The sequence below is a fragment of the Narcine bancroftii genome, chromosome 4, assembly GCF_036971445.1.
Source record: "Narcine bancroftii isolate sNarBan1 chromosome 4, sNarBan1.hap1, whole genome shotgun sequence".
NCBI lineage: Eukaryota > Metazoa > Chordata > Chondrichthyes > Torpediniformes > Narcinidae > Narcine > Narcine bancroftii.
Genome location: NC_091472.1, coordinates 223,285,776 through 223,312,153, shown reverse-complemented (window position 1 = coordinate 223,312,153; position 26,378 = coordinate 223,285,776). Strand labels below are relative to the sequence as shown.

The following is a 26,378-nucleotide window of genomic DNA, read 5'->3' as shown; positions in this document are numbered from 1 at the left end:
GGATTGTTTATTAATTGCCTGCAGAGTGCTCAGTTAACAGAATCAGTCAACAGTTTGATTCCTCCACTCAATTTATCTCCTGCTTCTTCTCCTGTATCCCGTAAGACATGCAACCACCTTGATGCCTCTGTCAGCAGGTAGGGCACATGTTATTTTGTCTCTTTAAATCACATTGGTAATTTATTTTGCATTTCCTACATGAGAACAGAATCATGGATGATTAATAAATGTTTTTGATGTCAAATTGGAGTACCATATTCTTCTTGTCAATGTAGTATTTGATGAATTGACAAGAAAAATATGATGTGAGAAAAAGATTAATGCAGTATTGAATGGAATCATGTCTGAGATATAACATGTATCCCCTTGATCTGAATTAAAAAAAATAATTAAAGTATTTTAATCTACATCTTTTTGATCTCCCAGAGTGAGTCCTTGGTCTTCTATGTTGTGATCGTACCTTTACAGATTGGTCCTGAGCTGGAATAATGTGATCAGAAGATTTCTCATTGTGCCTAGTATATTTCTTAGTATATTAATAATGTTTTTCAGGAGTCAACCCATGACAAAGAAATCATGGTTTACCCAGCACAAATCTAATCGCCGTTTCAAATATTTGAGTTCTTCCATTTACTCCTAATGATAGAACTTCTGAAAGACAAGCAGTACTACAAAGAGTTCAAACAGAACAGAAATAATTCATGCTCAGGCTCAGGGAGGTCAGACTGTTACTAAAAGAAAAATTGGCATGAACACAATTTATGTTTCACATGTGATGTGAATAGGAAGGTGGAAATTAGAAGACGCCTTACCAAAAAACCTACAAATTTGATTCTGAAGATATTTACATGCACTCATGCGTTCAGATGCAAGTCATGTTGTCCTGCAGTCAGTTTCCATTGTGAGTAGAAATGTGAAATGCATCTCATAATATAATGCATAATGACACCCAATGTTAGCAGAGGTGAAACTGTTGCCAATTCATCATTGTTACATTGTCATCTTTGGAATTTCTGTGTAGAACTTGAAATATTGAAAAGATTGTTTTACTGTGACTTTTTGAAAATCTTATGTTGCATAAGGTTTGAGAGTTTTTAACAATGCACTAACCATAAGTACAGTGGTAAAACACAGGATTCTGTTGACACCATGGTTAAGTGAAAAAACACACAAAGGCTGGAGAAACTTGTGCCTTATGTAGCAAAGGTGAAGGTAAGGTCTCAAGCCCGAAACGTTGGTGATGTATCTTCACCTTTGCTACATAAAGGCACGAGTTTCTCCAGCCTTTGTGTGTTTTTTCAACCATAAGTACAGTGGTCTGATAAAATCCAGTTTTATGAATGTGGGTTGTCAATAATATTTTCTGTTTTTGTTTAAATTTACATGCAATTTCCCATCTTCAGTATTTTAAATATTTAACAAAATAAAAAGATTATTTTTAAAGTTATCCTTTTATCTTGGTTTGTTGTCTTTAAGAAGTAGTGAAATGGTTAGCCAGTCTAACAACTTCAAAAGTTGGTGAATTGAAAAGTTCTCATTTTGATGCTGAACAGTAACCAATGTTAGAGAAGGAGATTGCCAATTCTTCTTGTCTTTGCTTCACTATTCCAGGCTTATCAGGCTACAATCAGAACATGTTAATCTAGCTAGTGGCAATATGTAGAAACTTCCTGAGAAACTATTACTTAACACTGAACCATAAAAGCAAGTATCAATTAAACAAACAGGGCTTGAGGGTAGCATGTCATTTTACTCCCATACGTTCCTCTTTATTGGTTTTGATATTGTGAAAGTTAAAGTTTTAAGACTTGTATGTGATAGGCAAAACATGTTTATAAAAATTATTTATTAGAAGTTTAATATTTTTCATCTAACAAATTCTAATGCAACAGAAATACGTAAGCAGACAACAGTGCATGTTTCAGTAGGCAGAAACATGGTGACACACGAGACTTCTGTAACCTTTGTAAATCCTAATTGTCTGCATCAGACAATGGGAAAAATAGTGTATAATTTGTAAAAGTTCAAAATGTTGCAAAATGTTAAACTTTCCCTCATCAGTTTGGTCCTGTTATGCTTCAAATGTCTTACTTTCAAATATTCATCTGTTGAGAATCAGACTAGTTTTGCCATCTGTGATAAATATAATCGGATGAAAATTACAATTTCTGTAAGATACAAGTACAGATCCTCCCCGACGACATCTGAATTCTGTTTGGCTGATCAGTCGTATCTTGAAATGGTCCGAAGTCAGGAGTATGTTAGCATGGCATGTAGTCCCCACCCTATCAGTCCCCACACTGATCCCACTGCCCTGCGCTCTCCTGACAGCCCACTATCAGTACCACACTGATCCTATTGCCCTGTGTTCTCCCGACAGCCCACTGTCAGTAACCACACTGATCACACTGCACCACGCTCTTTCGACGGCCTGCTATCAGTCACAATACTGATCCCACTGCCCCGTGCTTTCACGACAGCCCACTGTACCTGTACAGCATTCTTTTATCCTGAGAACTGAGAGAATTGCAGTGATGTACACAATGCTGCGATATCGTCTAACAGTCACTGTCGTATACACGCAGCCATTAGCACTAGTGGGCATATGTCCAAGCGTAATTTTTATGTTCGCAAATATTATTTATTTATTTATTTTTAATTTCTACAGTGTTTTTTTTCAGTTGTATATATGGATAGGGAGTATCTGTACAGTAAAACCCCTGGCATCCAGCACCTTATGGGGGATTGGTAGATGCCAGATAAATTAAATTTCCAGTTGCTTGAGATTGTGTGTTGCGCAATTGGCAAACTGACTTCTCGGGGTGCCAATTTTAAACTTTTGTAATTTTTGTCTGTTTATTTTCTGCTTTTTTTAAAAAAAAACGGTTGCTTGTGGCTGCCAGTTGCTTGAATTCCTGATACGGAGATTTCTTGTACCTCCAATCATAGAATCTGGGTTTTGCAATTATTGTATCCTTTTGAAATAGATTTAAAAATTAGAAATAAAATAATTTTCTTTTAAGTAAGAAGACTTAAAAGCAACTATGGCTGTTAGTATTTTAGATGATGATAAACCTGTCTCTTCAAACAGTTTTGGTTCTGAGGAAATCCTATTCAAGAAATGGCAGCTGAAGAGGACGGAGCAACAGCTTCTTTCTGTGAATGACACATCAGCGAGAGTTAGGCCTCTCCGAACACTCAATAAACGCAGACTTTTCTTTTTTGCTAATAATACAAGTAGAAAGGTAAGTTTGTTTGCTTAAATGTAGCAGGAATATGTTTTTCATTTGTGGTCAAACTTTCCAATTTTTTTTTAATAGGAATTTTGTATTCATTAAAACAATTTTAGAATTTGAATTCCTCCCATTTTAGGTGTCAAGGCTAAATTATTTGAGGTTTTCATTAGTCGGTAAAAAGTAAACACTACAATAAGGACAGATACAGGAGTGAGCTGAAACAGATTCTGGATCTAGAAGTAAAAAGATCAGTGTCTCATTCGCTCTGTGAGCCTTCATTCATTCAAACTCTAAACTTTTTAATGAAAGCCCCACTTGTTAACACTTAGCATTCAGTAACACCTCCTCCTACTTGCCACTCAAATAAAGCATGTCATGGGCTACTGCTTGTTGGGAGTCGTGACTATCCTGAGGATGCCTGCTTTATAATAGAAGCCAACATGCCAAGTCTTTTTTTATTTGTATATTTTTGTCAACTAAATTATCTCAGGGTGTCAAATGCCATTGCTGAGAATCAATGTACTCGTGTGATATTGGTTGTCACTTTGATGAGATTAATGATATAATTAATGTGTGGACTTATTAGTTTTGATGCTGAAACCAAGAGTAAAGAGCAGAATCTTTCAAGATCCAAATCTGACCGATTTGATTACATTTTTTGAGGAAGTAACAAAGAGCATTGATGAGCAGAAGTAACTTATGTCGGCATCAGCAGGGCTTTTGACAAGGTCTGACATGGGAAAAGTAGATCCAAAATTGGCTTGGTCGTAGGAGACAAGTGCATTAAACACGCTGAAGAAACTCACTAGGTCACCCAGCATCCATAAAAAGTAAAGAGTAATCAATGTTTTATGTCTGGAGCCTTCGTCAGGTATGTAGTGGGAGACAGGGTTGTTTTGTGATTGGAGGATTCTGACTAGTGCAGATCCAAAGGGCCCTTGGTGTTTGTAATGTACATGAATGAATTGGAAATGGATGTTGGGGGGCAAGATCAGTATGTTTGTAGATGACAAGAAGATGGATGAAGTTGCTGACATTGTGGAGAATAGTCCACATGGAGATATCGATGTGTTGGTGAAATGGGTGAGGAAATAGCTGGAATTAATCTGGACAAATAAGAAGTGATGTACATTAAGAGTACTAATGATGCTAAGATGTACATCATGAATGATAATGTCCTTAGTGAACCTATCCAAAGTCCTTGAACAAGATGGTTAAAAAGGCATGTGAGTCAATGCCTTTGTTAGTCAGGCATTGAATTCAAGAGCAGCGAGGTTGTGCTTGAACCTTATAATACATTGGTCAGACCTCATCTGGTCCCCATACTTTAGGATGGACAAGATAGTGCTGGAGTAGAGGAGGTTACAAGGGGACATGATTGATGTATATAAAATTATGTGGGGTACAGATGGGGTAGACTGCAGGAATCTTTTCTCCTTATCAGAGCTGAGTAAAACAGGTATAGATATTTAAAAAAAAAGAGATTGAAAGGGGATCCGAGTTGGACTTTTTTTTACACCCAGAGAGTGGTAGATACCTGGAACACACCATCAGAAGTGTTTAGATGAGCACTTGAATTCATCTGTTGGCCAAGTGTTGTGATATTCTTGTCTTCTTTTGAGGTCAACTGCTGCAAAATGTGTATTTTAACCATACAGATACAATTTTGTAAAGGACCGTGCTGGAGAAACTCAACAGTGTCTTTTATATAGCAAAGATAAAAATACATAACTGACATTTTGGGCTGGATCCCTTCCTCAAGGTATCGAAAAATGTCGGCAGGTATCCAAACAAAATGGTATGGGAGGAGGGGTATGGAGAGAAGCATGGAATAAAGGCAGGAAGTAATAGGTGGAGAAGGGAGGGAGGGCACAGCAACAAGTAAGGGAAGGAGGGATGGTTAAGTGAATAGAGAGAGAAAGGGGTGGAGAGCTGAGGGAAAGAAGGCGGGAAGGGAGAGGAAAAGGAGAGTAGATTAGCAGAGACAGGGAAAGTTGATGTTAATACCATCCAGTGGGAGAGTGCCCAGGCGGAAAATCAGATGTTGTTCCTCCAATTTATGGGTGGTCTTGGTGGGACAGTACATGAGGCCAGGGATAGACATACAAGTATGGGAGTAGGATGCAGAATTGAAATAGTTGGCCTCTGGAAGGACCCTGTCGCTGGTGCAGACAGAGTGAGGGTGCTCAGCAAAGCAATCTCCCAGTCTGCGTCCAGTCTCTCTGATTTAGAGAATGACACAAAGGGAGAACTGGATGCAGTAAATCAATCCTGCAGATACACAAATGAAGTGTTGCTTTACTTGAAAGGTCTGTTTGGGGCCCAGGACTGTGGTGAGGGAGGAGATGGAGGCGCAAGTGTGGCATCTCCTGCAGTCACATGGGTAAGTGCCAGGGTGGCAATTGGTAGGGAGGGATGAGTGCATGAGAGAGTCGCATGGAAGGGAGAAAGGAGAGGGGAAGATGTGTCTGGTAGTGGGATCTTGTTGTAAGTGCCAGAATTTCCGGAGGATAATTTTTTGGATTCGGAGGCTGGTGGGAGGACAAGGGAATCCTGTGTTGTGATTTTTGTGACTGACTTTTTTTTAGCAGCAAGAACTATAATGTGCATTAAAACGTTAAACTTGAGAAAGATGTATGTATTTTCTGAAGTATGATAAGAATTTCCTGCAGTTGGTAGTCAAAATGATAAGGACTGAGGATTTGTATCTATGGAGGGATTTTCACATTCTCTGAATGCTCAAGTCTTTCACAATCAGAAAATAGTTTATTCAATTGTAGTCATAGTTGTTATTTAGGAATATGCAAGTTCGAACAATTTCTGGATGTAGTTTACGTCTACATGCCTTTATACTTCACCACATGGAAGAGCCTCTGTTCATTATTGCAATCTCTTTCTGCCATCTTGACCATCATGATGGCTTTAAATTCAAATGTAGCCTCCATCTATATCAGAATTTAATTCCCTTGGTAGCATTGTCCTAAATGTGACACTAAGCATTATTTTTGAATTATTTTAATATAATCCTGAAAATATAATACAGTGGCTCAGCAGAGGAAATGAAACTGGACCAGTAAAGGAAATTAAAATCTTAGGATGTTTACAATGAATCAGTTATTGCTTTAAGTTATTTTGATATAGTTATTTATTTTATGTCAGTCTTTGTTTCCTCAATGTGGACATATTTACTATTTACTGTGTCAGCTCTGGAAAGTATTCTTACAGGAATCTCACACAAATTAATTGAACTTGGTTGTTGAGTCTAGATTATTTGCTATTTGGAGCTAAATGCATATCGGTTCAAATTCCATGTGGAAATGCTTGGCAATAATTGCATTCATACTGAGGTACCTGTGTGAACAATAAATATACACAACTTTAAATAAAATACCTGAAATTTTTAAATCCAATCTTATTTTAAAAAAGGCCTCAGGGATCAAAGGCTGGTAAATGTAACATCAATGGTGGGAAAGGTACTGGAGGGGATTATGGACAGGATCTACAAGCATTTGGAAGGGCAAGGACTGGTTCAGGATAGTGAGCATAGCTTTATGCATGGGAAATTATGTCTTACAAACTTGATTCAGTATTTTGAAAAGGATTGAAAAGGGTAGGGCGATAGATGTTGTCTATGTAAATTTTACCAAGGAATTTGACAAGGTCCTCCATGGTAGACTGTTCTGGAAAGTCAGATAACATTGGATCAATACAGATTTGGTTTGGTGGTAGTGAAGGATTGTTACTCAGGTTGGAGGCCCGTGACTAGTGGTGTGGTCAATCAGGTAGGTGGCAGTAGAACAAAAAAGCAGCAAGAATGAAAAAACAGCATTGCTTGCTTTTGAATTTTCAGACACAAGCACAGATACTGACACTGCATGTATTTCAGAGTGCAACTTAGACATAGCCTACTCAAGGTAGGAACTGTACGAAAAAGATCATGGGAGGCGAATGCTCTGTGGTATGAAAGAATGATTTAAGTAGGCCAGCCCCCCCCCCCCCAAAAAAAAAGCTAATGGCTGAATGAAAGGTTATGTGTGATGATGTGGAATCTGGCATCAAATGAGCAAAATTTGGACCAACTTGTTCCAGCATGGATATAGATGTCAACTCCATTGTCAAACATTTGTTCCCAGCTATGATGCAGTGGTTGATGGCACTGTTTCCTATGCAGTTCCATCAAAAGTACCCAATTGGGTGTTGCAGAAGTCACACTTCTGTCATGCAAGTTCGCCTTGTGGCTATGTAAGTTCTGAAAGGAGATTTTCAGCGGATTTGTAGTATTACTGAGGTGGGACATAGTATGTCTTAAATCTGGTCCTCTCTGAAACCACAGCATCAAAAGAAGCTCTTTAGCCCATCTAATCAATGCAAAACTATTTATTCAGCCTCGTCCCATCAGCCTGCACCCGGATCATATCGTTTCCACTTCATCAGCCTGTCAACTAGCTATCCAGTCCCTCACTGCTGCTACCAATGCTGAGATGGTGCAGTATTAAATTATGCTTTCTTGCCTGTTATTCAGAGGAGCCCTCTAAGCTATATAGTCACCCACATTAAAATCATCCCTCTAACGACTGAGGCAGCCCTTCCAAGGAATCCTCGAGCAGGCAAGGGTACATGGAAGAGGAACACATTACAGTGTGATTAATTAAAGTTGCAATTTTTTGTGGAAGAATGGTTTGCAATGTTTCGTTTTGGTTTTTATATTGTAGAGAAGGGATGCTGACAGTCAGTGATAAAACAGAGGTGTAGGATTGTTAATGAAGGAGAAAATGGGGTCATGTTTCCTTCTACCTTGAGAAACCTGCCCATAAAGAGACATTCATAGATGTCATCTCCCTTCCCTTTCTCACTGTTGCTCATTTTATACGTATAGTTATGCAACATAGCAAACCAGCAGTCCTGGCAGTATAAAAAAATACTTGAACAAGGCAGTGAATTGCTTTAGTAAGAGTGATAGAATGATTTACCAGTGGTTTTCAAATTGATCCCCCTAAACTCACATTCCACTTTAAGCAATCCCTATGCCATAAGTGCTTTGTGATTAGTAAGGGATTACTTAAGGTATTATGTGAGTGGAAGGAAAAAGGTTTGAAAGCCACTGTTTTAATCATACCTAATTGACTCGTTATGTTCACGGTTTCTTAACTCCAAAGGAAATGGGCCAATGACAATTTTTCTCAAGCAAAATATTTCAGTAAACAATTGGGCCTAGAGCAGTGGTTCTTAACCTTCCCTTCCTGTTCACATACCTCCTTAAGCAATCCCTTACCAATCACAGAGTACCTATGGCAAAGGGATTACTTAACGTGGAATGTGAATTTAGAGGGGCAGTTTGAAAAACACTGATTTACATTGAGAATGTTGCTCCCTGGAGTGGATTAAGCTACTTCTGTCATGAGAGTTTTATCCTTGTCTGAATTACATAACAAGTTCCTAAGTCACGTCAGCAGCTGATAGCCTTGTCACACAGTAACAGTCCTTTGCTTTTTTATGGTGGCTCAAGTGGAGGTAACAGAGTGGACAGCTTTGGGCTGATATAATCCTTGTCCACATTGACCTGTAAAATTGGATGCTTTTTTGTTGAATAAGGTGCCGGATAGACTGGGGCTGGAATTCTTTTCAGCACCTGTCATATTTAATCTATATTAGTAATACATTGGGGGAGTTAGAAATCTTCATGAAGTCTCCTGCTCACTGTCCTCTGCTCTCTGTTAGTACTTTTGGTGCCTTTTTTAAACAACAGAACAACATGAATTAACCTCCAATCCTCCGGCACCTCATCCATGGCTAAGGACATTTTAAATATGTCTGCCAGGGCCCCTGCAATTTTTACACTAGTCTTCCTCAAGGCCCAAGGGAATATCATGTCAAGCCCAGGGGATTTATCTACCTTTATTTGCTGTAAGGCAGCAAGCACCTCCTCTTTAATTTCTATATGCTCTATAACACTACTACTTGTTTCACTTCCTTCCTTGTACACTATGCCAGTTTCCTGAGTAAATATTGATTAAGCAAAAAAAACTTTTAAGATCTCCCCCATTATATGAGGCTCCACACGTAGATGACCACTCTGATCTTCTAGGGGGCCAATTTTGTCCCTTGCTATCCTTTTACTTTTAATATACAGTACTTGTAGAAACCCTTTGGGTTTACCTTCACATTATTTGCCAAAGCAACCTCATGTCTTCTTTTTGCCTTCCTGATTTCCTCTTTAAATATTTTCTTGTATTTTCCATACTCTTCAAATACCTAATTTGCTCCATGTTGCCTATACCTGCTATACACCCCACCCTTATTAATCAGATAGCCAATATCCCTTGAAAACCAAGGTTCCCTCTGCCTGTTAACTTTGCTTTTAATCCTGATAGGAACATGCAAACTTCGCACTCTCAAAATTTTACCTTTGAAGGTCTTCCACTTACTTTCTTTTTCAATATTTTTATTGAAATTCCACATTATAAAAGAATACAAAGTACATAAGAATACACATTAAAAGTCAAAAAATAAGAGTACAGAATACATTACACTCAGATCATACTATTTCATCCACAGCATCTCCCGTTCTTAATCAAACAAATTATAGTAAAATTTTATTCTAAAGAAAGAAAATCTAATCCCACTACCAAAACCGAAGCTGTTTGACAAAGGAAAAAAATATCCCTGTTGCAGTAATGAATTACTTCATTAGCCAACACCTCTGCATTAATACCAAATCAAAGATTTTGAAAGTAATTCAAAAAGGATCCCCAAAATGTTTGAAAATGTAAATTCAAATCAGATATTGAGCATCGAATCTTCTCTAAATGTAAGCATAACATAATATCACGTAAGCATTGAGTGTGAGTAGGCAGAGCAATGTCCTTCCATCTGAGCAACACTGCCTGCCTAGCCATAGGAGAAAGAAAAGCTAATACATAAAAATCCGATGCTGTTAAAGTTATGCCTCTCTCTCCAACAATACCAAACAAGGCAATTAAAGGATTAGGCTTAAAATTAACTTTTAAAAATACTCCATTCCAGAATTTCCCAAGAGTTGGATATGTCCAAAACATATGAATTAGTGAAGCATCTCCATTGTTGCATCTATCACAACGAGGAGATAGATCTGCATAAAAGCGAGATATTTTGACTTTGGATTTGTGAGCCCTACTTTAAATTGTGGGAGGGAATATAAAGTGGAGAAAAACATGATGAAAACAAAGCAAAGATGTTATGAATTAGGAGAGAAGTTCCACAAAATATTGGCTTGGCAACTAAAAAGAGAACAAGCAGCAAGAACTCTCATAGCAACAAGGAAGGAGGATAAACAGATCTCGTATAACCCATTAGAGATTAATGGAAATTTAAAAAAATTCTATAAGCAATTGTATCAAACCGAAAACCCAGGGAAGAATGACAAAATAGATGAATTTTTATCAAACATTGAATTATCCCAATTACAATTGGAAGATCAAAATAAATTTCTAAGACCCCTGACAATTACAGAAATACAGGATACATTAATGACATTCTTTGGCCTGGCTTCGCGGACGAAGATTTATGGAGGGGGTAAAAGTCCACGTCAGCTGCAGGCTCGTTTGTGGCTGACAAGTCCGATGCGGGACAGGCAGACACGGTTGCAGCGGCTGCAGGGGAAGATTGGTTGGTTGGGGTTGGGTGTTGGGTTTTTCCTCCTTTGCCTTTTGTCAGTGAGGTGGGCTCTGCGGTCTTCTTCAAAGGAGGTTGCTGCCCGCCAAACTGTGAGGCGCCAAGATAAAACGCCAAGTGAAGATGGATTCCCTACAGAATTTTATAAGGTATTCAATAATCTATTCTGCCCCTCTTGGAGGTAATGAAACAGATGGAAGAGACCCAGAATTTGCCTGACTCATGTAAAATGGCAATAATTACAGTAATTCCAAAAACAGGAAAAGATCCACTGTCACCGGCATCATATAGGGGATATCTTTACTAAATACAGATTACAAATTAATAGCAAAATTATTAACGAATAGATTGACAAACTGTGTACCGAAATTAGTGAAGCTGGATCAGACAGGATTTGTTAAAAATAGAAGAGCGGCAGATAATATCTGTAAATTTATTAATTTAATCCATACAGCACAAATAAATAAAACACCAACTGTGGCAGTAACTAGATGCAGAGAAAGCTTTCCACAGGGTGGAATGGAATTATCTATTTAAAGTAGTACAGAAATTCAAATTACCATAAAAAAATTTATTAATTGGATTAGAGCACTGTATAATGATCCTTTGGCAAAAGTGGTAACAATTGGATATGTTTCAGACCACTTTAAATTGAGTAGGTCAACTAGGCAGGGATGCCCATTATCACCTTCCCTGTTTGCTTTGGCTATAGAAGCATTGGCAGAGCTGATAAGAAAATAACCTCTCGATAAAGGGAACAAAAGTAAAAGAGGAAGAATTTAAAATTAGTTTATTTGCAAATTAGTAGATTTAACAGATCCAGATAAATAATAAAAAGGTTATATATATGAAATTGAAAGAATATGGGGAGATATCAGGATACAAGATTAATATTGATAAAGGTGAAGTGATGCCAATGAACAAAGTTGATTATACAAAATGTAAAAAGGAATCCCCTTTTAAATGGCAGTCACAGACTATATGTTACTTTAGTATCAGGATAGTTAATAATTTAAATTATTTGTATAAACTACCAACCGTTAATAACAAAAAATACAGGAAGATTTAGAGAAATGGAAAGATTTACCATTAACTTTAATAGGGAGAGTAGACTGCATCAAGATTAATGTATTTCCACAGCTACAATATTTGTTACAAGCACTACCGATTCCCTTGATGGGAATTTTTTATGAAATTAAATAATTTAAAGTTTTTACGGAAGGGTAAAAAATCAAGACTGGTTTTGGAAAAATTAACATGGGTGTATAAATAATGAGGATTGCAGCTACCAAATTTCAAAAACTATTACAGGGCAGCACATTTAAGATATCTATCAGAATTTTATCAGATGGGAGAAAAACCAGATTGGCTCAAGATAGAATTATATAAATTAGGAGAAAAGGTCCCGGAACATTTACTCTATAATTGGGATGAGAAACTGATGCAACACAACAATCTACCAATACTACATCATAATGGAAGAGAATACATCTGGAGCGAAAGATGATAAATTATCAAATACCAAAAATGTTACTAACCCATTAATACTTTTTATGATAGACAATTTATTTTTTATGGAATGGGCTAGAAAAGGAATTAAAAGAATAAAAGATAGCTTTTTGGGAAATAATTTATTAACTTTTGAACAGTTAAAAGACAAATATGGAATATCATATGGTATAATGTTTTCATACTATCAGTTGAAAACTTATTTAAAAGAAAAGTTGGGAACTAGCCTAAGATTACCTGAGTGTAGCTGCTATGGAGACTTAATTACAGACACGGCGATCGTAAAAAAAATTATTACAAACATGTGCAGCAAATTGCAATACAAGAAAAATGATGAAGCAATGTACAAACCCAAACAATGTTGGGCAAAAGGTTTAAATATACTAATAAAGAATGACACATGTAAGGAACTATGAGCAGGAACCATGAGTAATACAATAAATACTCGGTTTCGTATGATACAATATAATTGGCTACATAGATTATATGTTACACCTCAAAATTTAAAAGAATGGAATCCAACAATATCGGACAGATAGTTCAAAATTGTATGTTCAAAAGTGAAAGTTTTTTGGGAGAATTTAAACCTAATATTAAATAGAATTACAAAAAATAGGATACCAAAAATCTTACTGTTAAACAACATAAAAGACAAAGAATTATGTCTAAAATTAGACAGGGCTCAAAAAAGATTTATTATGATTGCGCTTGCAGCAGCAAAAAAGTGCCTAATGATAACTTGGAAAACGGAAGTAACCTTAAAAATACAGCAATAGAAATGAACAAGTGTATTTCATCGGAAAAAAAAATCTACCATATAAAAGACAAATATACTTTATTTGAACAGATTTGGGAACCATACATAGAGTATATTAGAAACCGCCGATTTCAGACCTCCATCTCTTAAAATAATTAAGATACAAGTACGAAAATACTTAAATATGGAATTTTGGACAAAGAATTTATTTTTCTTTCTTTTGTGTTCTTTTATTTATTATTTCTCTTCTTTCTGTCTTTTATTTCTTCACATTATAGGGGGTGGGGGGAATGAAAATATCACTGTTTATTTTAATGATGGATATTTGTATATGTTGTTATTGACATGGTTCCCAGTGAAGTATTAAATAAAAAATATATTTTAAAATTGTAGGAGGGAGTGGCGAGCACAAAGTTTAGGCATTAACCAACTTAAAAATTACATTCCAAGTTTCTTCAGTGATTGAAAACTGTAGGTCCATTTCCCAGGATTTTTAAATTTTATCTAAAGGAGCCCATCTTATTCACACAACATGCCATAAATGTTAGATATTGAAACACTGTAAAAAGATTGCAAATTAAAAATTATATGTATTAAATTCTTATCAAAACTCTTAAGAAATGTATGTAAGTGTGATCGAAAAAAATTCTAATCAATAATTCACGAAAAAAATGAGTACTTGGTAAACTACATTTAACTGACAGTTGTTCAAAAGAAGCGAGACTCCCTTAAATAAATAGATTTATAAAACATTTAATGCCTTCCACATCCTTGCCAGAAAACAACTTATCCCAATCCACTCTTCCTAGATCCTTTATCATTTCCACAAAATTGGCCTTTCTCCAATGTAGAATCTCAACTCAAGGCCCATACCTATTCTTATCCATAATTAACTTGAAACTAATGACATTATGTTCACTGAACCCAAAATGTTTGCCTACACATACTTCTGTCACCTGGACCTGTCTCGTTCCCTAATAGGAGATGGAGTATTGCATCCTCTCTTGTTGGTACCTCTATATATTCATTTAGAAAAATTTTCCAAACACATTTGACAAACTCCAAGCCTTCCTGCCCTTTTACAGTATGTGAATCCCAGTCAATATGTGGTAAGTTAAAATCTCCTGTTATCACAGCTTTCTGTATCTTACATCGGTCTGCTACCTCTCTACAAATTTGCTCCTCCAATTCTGTCTGACTATTGGATGGTCTATAATATATCCCCAAGAATGTGGTCACTCCTTTCCTATTCTTCAGCTCCACCCATATGGCCTCTGTAGAAGAGTCCTCTGGGCTATCTTGTCTAAGCATAGCTGCAATATTTTCCCTGACTAGCAATGCCACTCCTCCCCCTTTCATCTCTCCCCCTCTATCACATCTGAAAAAATGGAACCAAGGAACATTGAGCTGTCCTGTTCCTCCTGCAACCAAATCTCACTAACAGCAATATCCACGTGAATCCACGTCCTAAGATCGTCTGCCTTTCCAACAGTACTACTTGCTTTGAAATAAATAAACCTGTGAACATTTCTATCACGTACAAAGCTTTGATTTTTGTCTATACAGGCAGTCCTTGCATGATAAATATCCTCCTCCACTTCACTATCTGTTCTAAAATTCAAGTTCCCATGCCCCTGAAAATCTAGTTTAAAACCCCTGGAGCAACGTTAGCAAACCCGCCCACAAGGATGCTAGTCCCCCTCCAGATCAGGTGCAAGCTGTCCCATCAAACCAGATCCCACCTTCCCTGGAACAGAGCCCAACTGTCCAGAAACATGAAGCCCTCCCTCCTGCACCATCTCTTTATAGCCATGTATTGAGCTGCATTAACTTCCTATTTCTAGCCTCACTAGCACGTGGCACAGGTAGCACTCCTGAGATTTCAACCTTGGAGGTCCTGTCCTTCAACTTTGTACCTAATTCCCTAAAGTCTCTTTGTAGGACCTCCTCATCCTTCCTAACCATGTCATCGGTCCCTACGTGGACCACGACATCTGACTGCTCACCTTCCCTCCTGAGAATACCAAGAACTCAATCCGAGATATTGCGGACCCTGGCACCAGGGAGGCAACAGACCATCCTGTATTCTTGATCTCTCCCACACAACCTATTATCTGTCCCCCTTACTATTGAATCCCCTATCACGACTGCTCTCCTCTTTTCCCTCCTTCCTTTCTGAGCTGAGGGTCCAGTCTCTGTCCCTGGTATCCTAAATGGTATACTTATTGTTGATGGGAATGGCACAGGGGTACTCTGCTCTTTCTCTCTATTCCCCTTTCCCCTCCTGACAGTCACCCAGCTACCTGCCTCCTGACTTTTGAATTCATACTTGCAAAATTTTGCTTTTATTTTTGGATATTGTTCCATTATGTTGATATAAGGATGAATTTCCATATCTTGATACCACTTGTTTTCATTCCTGTTGATGGTTATCCAATGCACTGTTGCATTGCTGTGAGTGCTGGTATTTGCATTAAATGTTAAACCAGGGCTGCTCTTTGCTTATTCAAATGAACACGATATAGTGTGAGGAATCTTTATTGAAGCTTTGCTTTTTTTTGGCCACTTTTATCCTGCCACTAACACCACTAAAACAAAGCATCCTCTATTTTACTCCACTGAACGTTGCTGTAAAACTTGTTCTCAATGTAGTGAAAATAATTTATTAACTACTAAGTACGTAGGGATTATCTGATCATCATAATCAGTCTTTGTTTCAAACATGCAAAACTGAATCAAGGGCACTATGGAAGGAAAATGCTGCAGGAAATTGGTGTCCAGAGGTACCATCAGTTTTATGTCCATAGAACATGGATAGATTCAATGAGACTTTGCTGAGTTATTGGAATGACATTAATACATCAGATTAATTATTTTATTCCTTCTGTTAACTTAAGTTCGAAGTTCAGATATATATTCAGAGTACCTTTTTTTTGCGGGCCAGGCAGCATTTCTACTTACCAGTAGTCCAAAAAAATTACTCAAGAAAAGATACATATACAAAATAGAGAAATGTAAAGAGAGAAAGAAATTTAAATAAAATGACTGTTTAATACAGAAAATAAATATTCAATAATAAATAATGTGTAAAGTGAGAGTCCTTAAATGAGTCTCTGATTGAGTTTGTTGTGGAGGAGTCTGATGGTGGAGAAGTAGCAACTATTCTTGAACCTGGTGGTGCGAGTCTAGTAGCACCTAGACCTCTTTCCTGATGGCAGCAGCAGGAACAGAGCACGTCTTGGGTGATGGGGATCCCTTATGATTGCTGCTGCTCTCCGACAGCAATATTCCATTAATTTTCTTGATGGTGGAGAGAGTTTTGCCTGTACTACACTGGGCTGCGTCCACTCCCTTTTGCAAGGTATTCCGGTCCGAGGTTTTGATGTATACATAGCAGGACGTGATATAGCTTGATTGTGTAGTTGCTTGTTTAAATTTGCAATATCTCCAGTTGACAATATATATGTGAAGCCAAAATATACTGATTTGTTTTAACACAGGCATTGTTTTTCCAGGTTCAGGCTGCTGCTATGCAGTGTCAATGTAGCTGGCCAGTATGCTGTAAAAATTGTGACATAGACCCAAGGACATTGACATGGAAGGATCAAGTAGCTCTTCTGGACCCATGCTTTCATCCAGTATTGTCACTTCATGGTGGTATGATTATCTTTCTGAAACATTTTTTAGTTTTTTTTGCATATCTAATTTTTACACATGATTTTAATTATATATTGTGTTACATTTCTGATTGTTCCCTTTTTCTACTGAAAATAAAACTGCCTCTGTGGTTCAGAACCACAAGTGCTGGCAACTCTCTGGGACATCATTCAGATAAGCACAGGTTAATTAAGTGTGAAGGAAGTCATGAGCATAACCTGCTATTTGCAAGAACCACAGTCAGAATCTGGAGCAGCAATCCTGGCTGTTTCCCTAATCCTCTGCATCTCTAACTGTGATCACGATTTGCTCTGTGGGAACATATGAAACAATGCAGTATTTCTGCCTCTCATTTCTACATACAGTCTGACCATCATGGCTGAGATGAACTAAAACTAAACACACAGGAGACGGCAGATGCTGGAATCTGAAGCCAAACACAACCTGCTGGAGGAACTCAGCAGGTCAAGCAACATCACTGGGAGAAGAAAAATGGTTAATGCTGCAAGCTGAAACTCTTCATCAGGATCAGTAACACTGTCGCCAATTTTTATGAAATTGCTTGGGTCACCTGCTTTATCATAGCATGTCTCATAAATTATTGTGGGTAAATTATGTATTAAACAAAAAAGGGGAAAGGCTTTTGTTTTCAAACTCAAGGCATTCCATTGAATTAGGGAGTCACCAAAGTGGTTGATATCAACCCAAGGGGGTCAATAAATACCAGGGGGTCAATAGTGCCGATGGGGAGTTGATAATGTGGTGGGGGGGGGGGTCAATTGAAAATAGCGCCAAAGGCAGTGTTGACCAACCACTCGTGAGAGGGGGGCTTTGGTGGCTGCCATGTTGTATTTGATTTCAGCCTTTGAATTAATTTAGAGCGAATGGGAGGATGAAAAGAGGTACATGTTCTATATTTTATACATGTGTAATCGTCAAATTTTTTTGGACCATTTTTTGGGGGAAAGGGGGGGTGTAGGCATTTTTCATGGGTCATACTTTTGACTTCATGGAGTACCTACGTTGATCCAAGGCATCAGGAGATTGGATGGCTGGATCCAGGTGGTATGTTCGTGGTTGGGGTGTTGGTAACTCAGATGGCATCCGGGTGAGGATCTGTGGTTGGGAATTTGGATGGGCAGGCTTTTGGGGCAAGAATCCACTGTTGGGATTTCGGATCGGAGGGCAGTGGGGGCAATGATCCATGGTTGGGAGTTCGTATGGCTTGGTGTCAGGGCAAGGATCCGCAGTCGAGAGTTTGGATGGGCATGCGCCAGGGCAAGGATCTGTGGTTGGGGGTTCAAATGGGCAGGCATCAGGGGTGAGGATCCATGGTCAGAGTGTCGGGAGAACGGATGGGCTTGTAGCTGAGGTACCTATGTTAGCACCCCTCCCCTCCCCTGGTCCAGCGCTGTTACCCCACCCAGTAGTCCCCCCCATCCAGCACTGCCACTCTTCCCCCACCCCCCTGACCAGCATCAGGATTCCATGCCTGGGGGTCAATGAGGGATCAAATATTCTATGAAAGGGTTGCTAGTCTAAAAAATTTGGGGACCTCCCCAGCTTTGAATGATTCTTAGAAGAGCAGAATTAGGCTAACAATTCCAGCAGTTTAAATATGTGAGCAGAGAATATAGTACGAGAGAAATTTACTAATTACAGAAGCAATGAAACCATAAATTTGCAACTGGGTTACTTAATGTGAAATTAATTTATAGGTTCACTTTCTTGACAAGGATTGTAATCTGCATTTAGTATTGTTTATTTTTTCCAGATTTAAGTTTCAGTTAAACTATTTCATCCCTATTCAAATTATTAAAATAAATGCCCTTTAAGTCTAATTTTTGTTGTCTTCTTACTGCTGAAATGAAAATAATTCTCAAATTTTTAATTTCTTTATTTGACTTCGGAGGAAAAAAAAGAAAAATAATATCCTTAAGGCACTGCTTCAGCAAATCCTTGGTGCTTCTGTGTTTACCAGACTTCCGATCTGTATTTCCTATAGAGAAGGGCATGGAAGCTGTCAAGTTTAGAGAAAAGATCAGTGTTATCCCAAAACTTACCGGTATTACTTGAGTTGGTGGCCTTGAAGCACATAAAGGTGCCTAAACAAATGTGTTCTATAGATGTTGTGGCAAGCAAGGGTAGACATGATGTAGTCCTGTCAAAGATTTTTCTGTCTTCCTTGGCCATAGTTCCAGAGGGTCTGGAAGGTTCAGTTCAGGGTTAACTAGTCAATTTAAATTAAAATTGGATGGTAGAGGGAAGTCATGGAAGATTGTTTATCAGATTGGAGGTCTGTGACTAGTGGTAGGCCGCAGAGATAGGTGCTTGGTCCCCTTTATCAATTGGATAAGATGTACCTGGCATGATTAGTAAGTTTATAGATGACACCAGAATTGGTTGCACAGTGGGCAGTAAAGTTATCTAAGGGTACACTAGCTTATTATTAAATGGGGAAAGTGGGGCGAGGAACAGCATATGGAATTTAACTTGGACGCAAACTGATGCATTTTGGAAAGTTGAACCAGGGCAGGACGTACACAGTGAATGGCAGTGCTGTGGAAGTGTTGTAGATTAGTAAAACAGTATGAAAGGTGACATGGGTAGTCAGGATGGTGAAAAAGATGTATGGTATGCTTGCATTCATTAGCTCTGGCATTGAGTACAAGAGTACAATCATTTGAATTATTGTTCCTGGGTTCTCTTAAAGTTCTGAGCTTTTTCCATCTTTTTTAAAAGCATTAATTAAGGCAGTGTGTTAACCAGTAACCCAGAAATAGAAATTAAACTCTGGAGTAAAGGTGTTCCAATTTTTTTTTCTATCTCTTCATGCTACATTGATCTAACTTCACAAGTAGCCTAGAATTAAAATCACACTTCAGACAAGGTACATCTAAGGTTATTAATATGAACCAGTCAGATAAATGTGATAGAATTAGTAATTTGCTATCTCTAAACACATAATTTTGTTTGCTAGTTTGCCTTTGGTTATAAAAAGTGCAAGTATTATACCCTACTTTAGTCAGAAAAATTCTAGAATCCATTATACAATATAAAAACGTTGAAAAAGATTTTCCAGGCCGGACAATATCATTATAGATTTGTGAAAGAGAAATGATTCTTCATTAATTTACTGAAATTTCATGAAGAAGAACCTGAGGATGTGATATATTTGGACTTTCAGAAAGCTGTTGACTAGGTCCTACATAAACAGGTAGCAATCAAAAGTACGTGGGATTGGGTGGGGGAAAGGTAATGATGTGAATGGAGAACCAGTTGTCCAACAGGGAATCTTTGACTAAATGGCAGTGACTAGTGGACTACCAAAGGGATTGGAACAATGATTCCAGCTGTTTACGAGAATTGCGCTAGTAATTTTGATGAGGGTCCTACGTGCAATTTCTTCGATTTGTGAATGGCTAAAGCAGGGTGGGAAAATGGCCTTGATAAGGATGTGGAAAAGTTCTAATGTGATTTTGATAGGTTGAAGGAGCATGCAAATAAATTGTTAATGCAGCATCATGTGATATTAACAGGAAATCATTTATAGCTAAACAGAAAAGATTAGTAAAGGAAGTGATGGACCAAGAGCTGGATATCCTGCAATAGTCAAAGAAAGTAAGCATACAGGTACTGTTAGGTAAAACATCATGAGATGGGACCGGAGAAGGAGTCACCCAGTACTAAGGAGTAACAGAATGCATCCTTGTACTTACAAGATAAGAGAGACATTGATGGATTGAGAGGCAGGAAGCTAGCAGGGAAAGGATAGCAACAGTTTTAGTCATTGGACAAGTAATGATATGATGATGTTCTAAGCATGTATCCAAGGGTATAAAAAATCACCATTCTGCTGATAACGGCAGAATGCATTCTCCGACTAACTTTGTTAGTCGCAAGTGTTACAATCCGGTAATAAAGAACAAAGAACCCTGATTTCGACTCAGCCTGGTGTTTGTCTCACTCATTCATGAACAAAGCAGACCTAACAGTACAGGAGGAAACACATAGACAAGTATGAGGTGAAACATGGAAGTCTGCAGATGCTGTGATTGTAGAGATGTTACTTATATATCTTTACCTCTTATGGATGCTGCAAAACCTTCTGAGTTTCTCCAGTATTTCTGTGTTTTATAGACAAGTAGTATGTTGGCTTTCATAGCAAGAAGATTTCAATACAGGAGTTAGGGGCCTCACTGGGTTTGTGCAGTTGGTCAATTACTGTCTTACTATATAATGGCAGTACATATACACCTTGATTGAACACTGCTTAGAGTTTTAGTCTCTTTATTGAAGGATGGATATTGTTGCTGTGAGGGAATTCAGCAAAGGTTCACCACACTGATTCCTGGGATGCCATATCTAATGGATGAAGAGAGCTTAAGTCAATTAGGCTTATACTGGCTAAAATTTAATAAAGATAGGGATATATATCATAGAAACCTGATAGGACTGGACAAACTAGATGTAGTAAAGATGTTCCTAATGTCAGAAAACAGAAGTCCACATATCACAGCCCAAGGATATGGAGCAATCCATTTAAGACTAGGATGAAGAATGTGGTGAACTTGTGGAATTCTTGAAAACTGAACTAGCAAAAGCCGCATCATTAAATAGATTCAAGAAGGAGTTAAGGTTCTGTTTCTATGGCTGGAGTGATCAAGGAATAAGCCAAGAAGGTTTGAACAAGATACAGAATTTGGGTGATCAGGAATAATCAAATTGAATGGCGGAATAGATGAATGACTACTTCAATTTTCTATATTTTCTATGGTTAGTAATTGCCTTAAAGGCCTTTGTTCGTTATACAAAGGTAAAAGTATGTAAGAAATGAATATCTCTCCATTTAACCATACAGTGCATTTGAATTGGAGTCTAAAATCAATATTAGCATAACACTATGTACTACTGCAATTGTTCGAATTTTGCTTTATTTGTCCCATTATTTTTCCAAAAGCTTTAAGTAATGAATGCACATGTGGAAAAATTATAGACTTCAAAAGGGGGGCACGGTTGGTGTAGCGGTTAGCGCAACCCCTTTACAGTGCCAGCGATTGGGACTGGACCAGGGTTCAAATCTCGTGCTGTCTGTAAGGAGTTTGTACATTCACCCCGTGACTGTGTGGATTTTTTCCGGAGGCTCCAGTTTCCTCCCACTGTTCGAATCGTACTGGAGGTGTGGGTTAATTGGGGATAAATTGAGCAGCACAGACTCATAGGCCGAAATGGCCTGTTACCGTGCTGTATGTCTAAATAAAAAAAGGAGAAAGTTTGTGTGTAGTTTCCACCTGGTACTAATTTGGAGCTAAAGATGTAACTTTTTTTTATGTAGATGTGCCTCTTATTCTCCACTTTCAAACTTTATTGAATGAGGAAGAATGGAACAATCAATCCTTTCCACCAGAAATGAATAATATAAAGGGTTCCTTAACAAACAATACTTTATGTAAAAGGCATCCACATGAGGATATTTTAGATTCATTTGGTAAGTAGTAACTAATTTTTTTTTTACTTGCGAGAGAATCATTTTTGTGATAGCTGGTAAACAAGAAATCTGCAGATGCTGAGGTCTAGTGCAGCACACAAAGGTGCTGGAGAAACACAGCAGGTAACTTGGCATCCATAGAAAGCATGAAGCAGTTGATTCATGCCTGAGACCTTCTTCAGGAGAAGGGCCTGAAACATCAACTGCCTTCTGCTTTCTATGGATGCTCCATGACCTGCTGAGTTTCTCCAGAACTTTTGGGAACTGCACCTGAATATTTGCACTGCTTGTTCATGCTTTACAAACTTTTAAGCAATTCACCTTGCATCAGCACTCCTTGATCTTCCAATATTTTAACATTATTAGTCAACTGGAAATATTCTGTGCAGGCTATAACACATTTGATTAAAATCCAAAAGTAATTATTTTGAATAGCCTTGTAAATTAACAAAATGTTGTCAGGACTGTGCATTTTATTATTATTAGACAACTAACTGCATTTATTAGTCAAAATAATTTCCTCAGAATCTGGAACATTGGTTTTGGAAAACATGATTTTGTCACATTTTATGGGAGAATTACCTCTTTTTCTTTGGGGAAATCCGCAACATCCTGATAGGCCATTGACAAAGTCATCCTAACTTCTGTCATAAAACAGCAGAGAACAAGCCCTTCAGCTGGCCTATATAAAATTTCCATGATCAATTTAACCTTTTCCTCCCTCACAGCCAACAACTCTCCATCCAGAGAATCTTTTAAATGCCCCTATTGCATCAGTCTCTCTCACCATCCCCGGCAGTATGTTTCAAGCACTTTTTTTTAAAAACAAAACTACCTCTGACATATCCCTAAACATTCACCTGAAGCAAATGTCCTCTGGTATTGCCATTGCTGTCCTGGGAAAATGCTGCTGGCTGTCACTCGAATTATACCTCTCATAATCCTATACACCTCTATTAAGTTGCCTCCCATCTGCCAAAGAGAAAAGCCCTAACTCGCTCAAACTTTTCTCATAATACATGTTCTCTATTCCTGGCAGCATCCTGGTAAATCTCCTCTGCACTGTCTCCAAAGCTTCTACATTCTTACATTCTTCCTTTAACGTGATGAACAGATTTGAACAAAATATAAAGCTGCAACATTACTTTGCAACTTCTGATTTCAACTCCCTGACTAATGAAGTTAACCATTTGCTGCCTTAACCACCCTATCAACCTGTGCAGCATCCTTGGATCTGGACCACAAGATCTCACTGTTCCTCCACACTGCAAAGAATCCTGCCATTAACCACCTATTCAAGTTGGATCTTGCAAAGTGTATAACACCACACTTTTCTGGATTGAACTCTGTCTGGCACTTCTCTGCCCACCTCTGCATCCTGTCTCTATCCCATTGTAACCTACACTATTCTCTACACTACCTACATTACTTCCACCTTTGTGTCATTTGTAAATTTACTCACACTCCTCCACTTCCTCATGCAACTCTTTTATAAAAATCACAAAGAGTAGTGGTTCCAGAACGGATCCCGATGGAACACCATGAGTCACCAACCTCCAGGTGTAATACACGCCATCTAGTATAACCCTCTGCTTTCTGTGGGCAAGCCAATTCCAAATCTACTTAGCTAGGTTTCCATGGATCCCATGCATTATGACATCTGAATGAATCTGCCATGAGCTACCTTGTCAAAAGCCTTACTAAAATTTATTTTATTACCTTGAAAAACTCAATTAGGTTAGTGAGGCACGACCATCTCCTGACAAAGCCATGCTGACTCTTCCCTAAGATGATGCTTCTCCAAATGCCCGTAAATTCTGTTCCTAAGAATCCTCTCCAATGAGACTCACTGATATATAATTCCCAGGGTTACCCTGTTAACCTTCTTGAACAGCGAAATATTTGCCATCTTCTGTTATGCCATCCAGTTCTCTAGTACCACTGCTATGGTCAGGGAGGACACATCGGCAACATCTCAGCAATCTCTTCCCTTGCTTTCTGTCGTCACCTGGGTGAATCCATCTGACCCCGGAGGCCATTCTATACTAATGTTTTTCAGAAACTCCAATGCTACCTCTTTCTTAACCATGACATGATCCAGCACATTTGCCTGTTCTATGCTGACCTTACATTCATTAAGGTCCCTCTCCCTAGTGAACATTGAACCAAAGTATTCAAGGACCTCCCCTGCCTTTTCTACCTGCAGGCACAACTTTACACCTTTATCTGTGAATTGTTCTCTCAACTTCCTGTCACTTGCATCCAGAACTTTTTGGGGCTTTCCTTAATCCAACATTCCAAGGCCTTCTCATGACCCCTTCTAGTTCTCCTGTCCTTTCCTAAGCTCTTTCCTGGCTCTTCCTCTTGAAAAACTGTCCCATGTACCATGTCTCTTGTCAACCATAGTTCCTTTATCATACCACACATATCCAGAATCCCTTGCATATGGCCCCTAAATGACAACATTTCTGTTGTTCTCAGAGAACATTTATTACCAGTGAGCGCTCCAAAGCTCCTATCAAATACTATCATAATTAACCCTATGCCAAATACACACTTTCCTATATTATCTGCTCCTATCCTTGTCCATGGCAATGCTAAAGATCTGAGAGTTTTAGTCACTATCACAGAAATGCTTGCCCACCAAGAGATCTGTCATCAGACCTGGTTCACTATCCAGCCCTAGATATAGTGCGGCCTTTTCTGTCAATGGCCTGTCCACATCCTGTGTCAGGAATCCTTCTTGGACACACCTGACAAATCCTGCCCCATCTGACCAAGGAGGAATCCATCAATATTAGGGGACTTGAAGTCTCCCATGACAGCAACCCTTTTATTTTTACACCTTTCCAATACCTGCCTACTTAACTGCTCCTTGGTGTGCTGGCATCATCCTGAGAATCCATCTGGTGAACCTTGCTGAATTCCATTTATGGCAAGTACGGAGGCCAAAGCTGCATGGAGCTCCAGCTGTGATCTTACCAAAAGCCCAACATAATTTCAACATTACTAAGTTAAAATCATGTATCTGTGGGAGTACCTACTAAGCTATTGTTGTGTGAATACATTCAAGGTGACTCACCATTACTGCTCTCTTGAGTAAGTTTAACGAGTTATGAAAGAGGCTGAAGAGGTGGTAACATCTGGATTACTCCTGGTGCCACAAGGTAGGGATGGTCAAAATAAAAAGACTGAGCTACTTTGTCTGTGGATGCTAGCACTGTTGTCCTGACAGCACTTTGCACTGCTCTGATAGCCAGAGTGAGTGTCCCTGACCTGGGCTTCCCCAGTCCCCTTCCAAGAGGAGGAATTTGTGTGACAGGAGTCACTTGATGACCCAAGACAGGGTGTTTAGAGGGGAAGGCTTGTGTGACAGAAAGTCACTTGTTAACCATGAGGTGTGAACCTCATGTAGTGACTAGGAGGTCACTGGGTGAAAATTCCCGTACGAAGAAATGAAAGGTGATTGTTGTCATTTTCAAAATTCAGGAAAGTTGTAAGTCTACAGTGATCACGGCCATCTGTCTCCACATCCAACTAAAAGACCAGCGTGCAACCAAACTGGAAACCCAAGCCTGGAGACCAGACTCTGCCAGCTGTTCCTTTTTGACTAACAAACTTGACGTGACTGATGAGGTTTTGTTCTGGGAGTTTTCTTTTGGGGCATTTTGAGCTTGGATTGGACTGTGTGTTTTTTTCCCCCCTCATACACCTTATAAATATCTGTTATTAATGTAGAGTTTATTGAGGTAATTCTATAATTATTAATTTAATAAATAAATGTTGTGTTAAATTGAACCTATCTGCTTATGCATCTCTCAATTGCTGCTGGTGAGGTATAACTTGAGAGGAACTGCCCAAAGAAGATTGGAAGGGGGCATTAATCAAGAAGACGACAGAGCAGCAATGGATGGAGTTTGTGCAAGAAATGAGGAAGGTTCAGGATAAATGCATAATAAAAAAGAGGAAATATTCAAATGGAAAAATGTCACTGTGGCTGACAAAGGAAGTCAAAGCCAACGTAAAAGCAAAAAAAGGGGCATGCAAAGAAACAAACATTAGAGGGAAGATTAGAGGATTG

General features: G+C 38.5%; 1 protein-coding gene across 5 annotated transcripts in view; it reads left to right on the top strand.

Moving 5' to 3' along the window:
• The window catches only part of kansl1l (KAT8 regulatory NSL complex subunit 1-like), a 118,925-nt gene that overhangs the window by 64,816 nt on the left and 27,731 nt on the right, over positions 1 to 26,378 (top strand). For all 5 annotated transcript variants that reach the window (XM_069934057.1, XM_069934058.1, XM_069934055.1 and 2 more), the window contains 4 exons: positions 25 to 137; positions 3,092 to 3,245; positions 16,668 to 16,809; positions 22,145 to 22,297. In XM_069934057.1, coding sequence (XP_069790158.1) covers positions 25 to 137; positions 3,092 to 3,245; positions 16,668 to 16,809; positions 22,145 to 22,297 — 562 coding nt within the window. The remainder of the gene's footprint in view (positions 1 to 24; positions 138 to 3,091; positions 3,246 to 16,667; positions 16,810 to 22,144; positions 22,298 to 26,378) is intronic.